This window comes from Ptychodera flava, chromosome 11, assembly GCF_041260155.1.
Source record: "Ptychodera flava strain L36383 chromosome 11, AS_Pfla_20210202, whole genome shotgun sequence".
Lineage (NCBI taxonomy): Eukaryota > Metazoa > Hemichordata > Enteropneusta > Ptychoderidae > Ptychodera > Ptychodera flava.
This window is the reverse complement of record NC_091938.1, coordinates 19,557,197-19,564,732: the sequence shown is the minus strand read 5'-3', so window position 1 is coordinate 19,564,732 and position 7,536 is coordinate 19,557,197. Positions and strand designations below refer to the sequence as shown.

At 40.7% G+C, this 7,536-nt stretch overlaps 1 protein-coding gene across 1 annotated transcript; it reads left to right on the top strand.

Annotated features, from left to right (window-relative positions):
• The first annotated feature begins 4,973 nt into the window (after window positions 1–4,973).
• On the top strand, window positions 4,974–5,543 carry LOC139144398 (Krueppel-like factor 6). The gene has a single exon (XM_070715100.1). It carries the CDS (start codon window positions 4,974–4,976, stop codon window positions 5,541–5,543), a length of 570 nt encoding a protein of 189 aa, XP_070571201.1.
• The last annotated feature ends 1,993 nt before the right edge of the window (window positions 5,544–7,536 follow it).

The following is a 7,536-nucleotide window of genomic DNA, read 5'->3' as shown; positions in this document are numbered from 1 at the left end:
CTGCCATAATGAGAGGCAATCGCTTCTTAACAGCGCAGTGGTCGTCGCGCTGCGCATCCTCCTGAGGGGGTCCCCCTCTGTTGTAAACAAATCCAGAACGCCGCACATGTTACGGGTTGATTGTAATGTTTGCGATATTGCCGCTTGTTAAAATGGCGGCTGATCTGTCACAAGCATACCAACTAACCAAATGTAACACGCAATAAAAGGTCAATTAATCTAAGTTAAATATCTGCTGAATATTGAACAATAATTGCACGCTGGATTGAGATCACATTTGCTCATGATTTTCTTGAATCAGTTGAATGGGGCTCGGCTACTGTTATCGCTCGAGCCATAGAGCTAGACGTACGCATGTACGCATGTATACGCCAACAGACTATCAACGACCGGGCTCTAGTTTTCGACATCGCTAGCAAGGACGAGAGCTTTCATTTCAAGAGGCCCGACAGGAGTACAACAAGTTGTACACAGACAACAACTCAAACTACAGAAATCTACAGCTCGCAGAGCAATGCCCGCTGCAGCAAGAAGCATCTCTGCATCTGTTCCGTTCCGTGGTCTGTATGAACGTCCGTGTCAAACCGGGTATATGGCGCGCTACACTCGGCTGTGGAGAATCCAACTCAACTACAACAAAGTTTACCCCGTTTTGGGGTGCAAACGAGAATTCTGAGTACAGGTATCAAGTCAAGCGAAGGACCTTTCATAGGTCTTCTTGTTATGTGGGGGTTATCTCTTTTGAAAGAGGATTCAGACCTACCCGGCAATCAGGAGGTACAACAACGAAGTTTGCCCAGCACCTGTAGGCCTACACCATGCAGCTAGCGGTTGGATCACTGCCATGACCGTGCACAGGCCCGGGGCACAGGATCTCTCGATACGTCTATGCACGGTGTAGCCGTGCAATTTTCCTGCCAAATGCCGCGAAAACCCGCTCGTTTTGTCTATTGTTTCCTGACATTTACTATTTCTTACCACGTAATACTAGGAGAAGTAAGACATGGTGATCAACAGTTGGTTGTGGGCCAAGTCGTCGCGGGCCGGCCGGTACGTTGTGGGACCGGATTCTCTATATCCGTGTACGTCAACGCGGCGCGCGGTGACCGTCTCCCAACAACATCTCCCGTGTCCTGCTCAGGCTAGCCGATCATGGTCTTGAGTGTAATTTTTGTGTTAGGCATTGTGCTTGTTGCTGGTCTACATATATAGGCAATGTTGATCATTTTAGTTATGTATTTTCACTGTACTGTACATAGCATTGTGTATAACCAGCGTGATCGCGCGCGATCAAAGCTTTTTGTTCACTGTGTCTGCGTACAGTGAACTCAGCGACATAATGTGCTGAGTGTAGTGTCCCAATGTTCGTAGCTCTACACGAGTTTATACCACTGAAGTTCGTTTCCGATCTTAATATTTTACTATTGCATGATGTTGAGTCTTACAAAGGCCTTAACAAAGTGGGGGACTGCTCCCATCTCACTCCTATTGAAGTTGAGAAGACTTATGTTTACAAAAATTTATGTTTATCAACAAAAAAACCACGCAAGCGCGGCGCGACGACCACTGCGCTTTAACAAGATTGGGCATTTGAATGACAGAAGCAAATTCCTGTACAAGCCCATTTAAATTGTTTTCCATTCACACAGAGGGTTACTCTGTATTTTCCCAGAAACACTCTCCCCCCCCAAAAAAAAATTTCCCACAGTAGATTTGCAGATTAACTATTTTTGCAATGATGCTTCCCAAACCATTCATTAAAAATAAACCAAAGCTGCCACTGTCTTGCTCCTATTTTAAGAAGTCCACCAATGAAAAGACAAGGAAGTGTATGTGGCAAGCCCAACCACAGAGAGGTCACCACTCTGGGTTTTTGACAGTAGATTTGGGAAGAGAGTGCAAATTAACAGAATTAGAGGAAAGTATGATTTAATGTTTAACTCAAAAGCCCCAGGCAAGCATTGCATGTAGTGTCCAGGCTGTCTGGGAATTCAAGCAACGTGCGAGTCAAATATCAGTCCAATAAGTGAAGAAAAAGAGAGGGAGAGGACCTAAAAAAAATACGGCCAGGAGAAACATGGCAAAATGAGGAAATATCCTATTGTGAGAGTTGATTTATTATCGTCATCTGGGTTTAAGCAAGGCATGCCTTACAGAGGCCTTGAAATGGTTTACGGGAATAGTTTTTTGACAGCTTGGGCCAAGAGGGGACAGCTACTCACTGGAATGTGATGGATTGTGGCTAGTATCATCCAAGTCACAATCCTTGTATTCTGTGTAACGCTGGCTTAGCGAACAGTAAAATGTAATGCGATCATGTTGGGGGTCAGCATGTGACCATCCAGGCACTCTTCCACAGGTCTCATCTCAACGGACGTTGTAGCTGGCTTTCAAAACCTCAATGGTTGATTGTATTTCACGCAGTGTAATGGCAGGCCCAGCGCTCACATGTGACGTGCTATTTTATACTATAGGATAAAAAGTCGAAGCAACATTTAAAAAAAAACCATTTAACCTTGACTAGAGTTTCACTTTGGTGTGAAACAGAGGCATGCTGTTTCACACTTTTGGTCCCATCAGACTTTGATGTCAGATTACATGAAAACTGATTGACATCAAGACAGAGGAAGTGTCTTCTTACTTCCTCTATTCTGTTGTAATCGTGCGCCCAGCACCGTTCTATATGTGCAGACTAAAAAGGTCAAAGAAACTGGATGTATTGTGTGTCAAACACAGTGGAAGTATTAAAAAGTATTTTTTAAAACTGAGGCGAGGGAGCCATCAGGAGCTGAGACGGGGACTTGGGCGCACCAGGGCATATGATAACAGGTTGCATACTAGCACGTACCCTTGCGTTGTTCTATGGTCACTGGACAGGTAAGATATGGCCCATCAGGTACAGAGTAGATCTCTTGTCATGTTAATGAACGCTTGAAAAAAAATTTTTTGGCGTGACTCCAAGAATCAATCGGCGACTTAAATCACAATGCAATTAAAGCCATTCTGGACATACCTCAATGCGGAGGCGGTATTAAGAGAATGGCCACAGTACCATGGTAAATGGGCCATTGTTTCTCAGCTGCTACACCAGTGAATTCCAACACAATTAAAGGGACCAGGCTAATGAGGGGAGCAGAAAATTCAGGCCGTCCCGTGTATTGACCTAGGCAGTAATATATATACAACACTTTTGGTTTATAAAGTTTTCACCAGTATTAAACACATCCATAAATGCATGAATGACATTTACTATTCTTTGCATGGCTTCCATTTCACAGTAAAGTTTTTATTGCTGCACAACACGAGTTTGGCCTTGAGAATTTTTTTTCCATTTGAGTGGATGGCCTTTAGATACTGTTGACAGTTACAGAGCTATAAGCATGTTGCCCGCACATCTTGGAGAAGATAAGGGTGCAATTACTTGGTAGAAATTTAATGAGTTAGGAACACAGAAAGCACATCAGGTCAAGGTTGAATTTCAAATGAATGGAGGAGGAGAACCTTCACACAACAGGGAGAGGAGGTACGGTTTCAACAGTTGAATACCCCTGCTACATTGACAAATTGGCCATGAATCAGAGGTCTTTGCGGCTTTCAGAAACCTGACATCTGAAGTTCAAAGTACAGGAAATGCTTACCGTAAAAAGAATTGAAAAAAGAGGAGAGAATGAAACAGAAGTGCAATGGAGAGGTGGCACAGTGAAGAAAGATTGGACAGGTAGTAACATGAATATTGCCCTGAGGTAAAGAAACCCAGCAACGGCAACCCATTGGACAATGAGATATTCTTACTGATGTCTGTTATACATAAGTAAAGGGTTCTGTTGAATAGATTGGCAGTTACTGAACGATAAAGGGAGGGGGTGCTGGCAGTATAGGTAAACATTCAGATCAGTTAAGATTTCTGTGGCTGCATTGTCAACACTCTCCCCCTTTATTAATAGACTTGACCAGGCAAGTCTTGTTAGTTTTTCATTCTTTTCACATCTGTTTAGATCTTGAAAGAAACACCTTGGAGCACTTTTTGAACTCTTAGGTCTGGAGTTACAACACATGTGGCTTCCAGGCACAATTAGGACAAATTGCAAATTGCTATTATAACTAAGATGATTCGAAAGCAAATTACTGAGCATTCCCATTGCAGCAAATTTTCAAGCACTTTGTATCAGTAATTTCAACGTCAGCTTTCACTGAAATTTCACCTTACTTTGAAATCACAGCTAGCTAGCTAGCTGATAACAAGTCATTAGAACTGATTATACAATCATTTCAGAACCACTGTAACTCATTTAGATTTTCTAAAAACTGCATACAGGTTCAAAACTTTTCGTTGGACTATTTTGATTTATTCTCAAAAATCACATCCAACATCCCTGACCATTGTAAACCATGCCCAATTCATAAACTGTAGCTTTAATCTCATCCAGTGTGCAATGCAAAACCTATCCTTGTTTTAGGATAGACTGCTTATTCACCGAACTGCATAATGAGCTTGGATTTTAGCTTGTGTTCACATAATTTAGTCGGATCAGATTCTTATCTTAAGTGTGGGAATCAAAGCATATTGTACCCAGCTTTGGAAGTTATATTTGGTTAGTTGTAAAATATCAAGTGATACATATACTGTGGATCTGTCAGAAAAGTCGGGTGCCAAGGCAACTATTGCTAACAACAAAATACTGTAATCCTCCTTGGTGAATACACAGGGTGATTTGTCTTGTTACTGCAACTTGGAAACAAGATTTTTGATGTGTTTCTGGGCTTCAAGAAGAAGAAAATGTTTAGATTCTTTATATACTGTACGGTACTAAGTAGATATGTATGTACTTATCTAAAATCCAAGTGAAGCGCTTTTTGTAAAGGACAATCTCAAAAAAATCGTCTCTTGAAAATTAATTACACTTTTGACACTTTTACTTTGATATAATGTGATTGATAGTTTTTCTCTCTATTGATTGCAGACATGCCTGGAAATGGAAAGATACTTGAAACCGGAGCCCAAACAATTATACTGCCATCAGAAAATAGATGAGCCTGAAAACCCCTGGAACAAATTTATTTTGCCTTGTCAGTATGGGGAGGATGAGAAATTACAGAGCCTTAGTGATAGTGACAGTAATGATAAACCGCTAGACACGCTCAGTTTGAGTTCAACATCAAGTGTTGTATCGTGGGATAGCTCAGGTGAACTGTCACCTTCCACTCCTGTGACCTCTGACCCTTTCAAATCAGCATTTAAAAGCCACAAAGTCTCAGAGGTGGCTTTGACCCCGCCGTCGTCGCCAGAAAACATGAAAGCTGCACTGCCACAGGGGACAAAGCTCCCTCTGACCGGGTCATCAGCAGGTGCGACATCACCATCGTCGTCGACAACGCGCACACAGCGGGGAAGAAATGTGACGCAGGCGAGACCATTTGGAAAGCGATCTGAGTCACCGGATAACAAACGGAGGATCCATCGCTGCCAGTTTAACGGCTGTCGAAAAGTATACACCAAAAGCTCCCACTTGAAAGCACATCAGAGAACACACACAGGTCAGTGAATGATGTGAATCATGTTTGTAAACACAGACCAGCTTATTATGAATAATGTTGGCATGGTGCCAAAACAACATCAAAAGAATTTGTATCGCATGCGCTCGTGATGATAATAATATTAGTCATATTCTATACATAGTCCAAAGGCTGGTTTTCAAGGGTCGTATTGGTACATCTGTGCGAACAATATTCTCTGGTGACCTTTCATGGAAAATCTAATAATTATAAAGCTCCCTGTATAATTCTGTTAATCATAATTTTTGCCAAGGTTAACCTTTATGATATTCTCTTGTGTAGATATTATTTTTAAAAAAGGAGATTCTGGAAAATCATAATAATGCTATTTTTATTGTAAGATAATCAGACTAAATATTTTAATACTTTGAATTTATAGCAAGCATCTAACTGGTTGCAAAAAATGTAGAATAAACTGAAAAATTAAATTTGATGGTAAGAGGTGCTGTTGAATATATTGTGTGTGTGTTTCACAGGAATTAGATATTGTCAACAGAGAGAGTTTGTTCTCTGGGACAAATAAAAACCTTTTACTGCCATAAATCACCAGAGAAGGACACTTTTAATATGTGTTAAATGATTGTAAGTGGCAAAAATAATGATAGAGAAAAAAAAAAACCTGGGCATTTTGTTTTGAAATTAGGAGGCAAATGCACATTTTGAAAATTTGCTCCATGAGTCAGCAGACAGTTAATGCGTGGGCAATAAATTTTCAGCTTATCATACAGGGTTGCTTCTCATGAAATAAAAATACAATGGGGAGTGAAACAAAACCTGACTGAAACTAAAACCAGCAAATTATAAATCAGTCCATTTAAATGTATTTTTAAAGAAATGTAAACAATTCAAGAGGATATCGCATAGTGACCTCCTTACATAAGTCCTAAACTGCTCTATCGAATCATTTTCCTTTTATTCACACATTCTGGGAGAGGATGTAATTGTTTATACAAGCCAAGCATTGCCATGGGTCAGCTAATTTAAGGTCATTAACATGGTGTAGGAATTTGCAAACTGCTTTATAAACCCACTTTTCTGTGGAAGCAAATCATGCAAAAGGCCTAGGCATTTTGACTTTTGTCCTTGTGGCCAACGTTGTTGGGGTTATAGGCATTCTTTTTCCCCCCTGCAAGCGATCTTGAAAAGGAATGTTTTTTTTCAAAGTCCTTCAGACGGATTGCAGGAGATTACATGGGAAGTAGTAATGTTGGAAATATTTCCTGTTGTGTATGTCTGTCTGTTGTGAGCCTGCTCTGAAAGGGATCCCTGTCTGTGCTAAAGTTGACATTCTGTTAAGGCTGGCTTGTAGTCTGATCTGCATATGGACCTTTTAGCTCACCAAATGGGACACAGATCCAGTGCGACAGCTCTTCATAATGGGAACCTTGTCTGTTTATTCAGTGGTTTATTTTGACCGAGCTAGGGTGTCATGCACCTGTTACCTTATGGCTGGGCTGCATCAACAGGTTGCTCAACATTCCAGGGTCACTGAAATGCAAAACAAACAAATTACTGGGGTATCATTTTATTCCGTGGAAAATATGCTGCAGAAGTACATTTCAACAGCACACTAAATATAAAAAAAACATTAAATAGTGAGAAGTAGAAAGAAATTAAATTATCGCAGAGTATTCAAAATTCACGGTTTTATCATGAGCCTGCTGACATTGAAAATACATTGTTACATTCAAGGCTGTAGCAATCCAGCTGTTCTTTAAATAAAACATACATTATAGTCTATAGAATTTATTCACCATTTGCTGTCTTTATCCCAAGGTTGTAAACTATCAGCATTGACCAATAACAAACACGAGGTCATAACTAAAAGTGTACTCAGGGATATTTGAGGACAGTTGTTGCATTCATTATAGATTTTGATGGTACAAAAACAAAATTGATGCGGCTGATGAAACCCAGCCCGTGCCTCGAATAGAATGTTGATGCAGTCAGCCTGTTTTGTTTTTGAACGGCTTTTTCCATCGC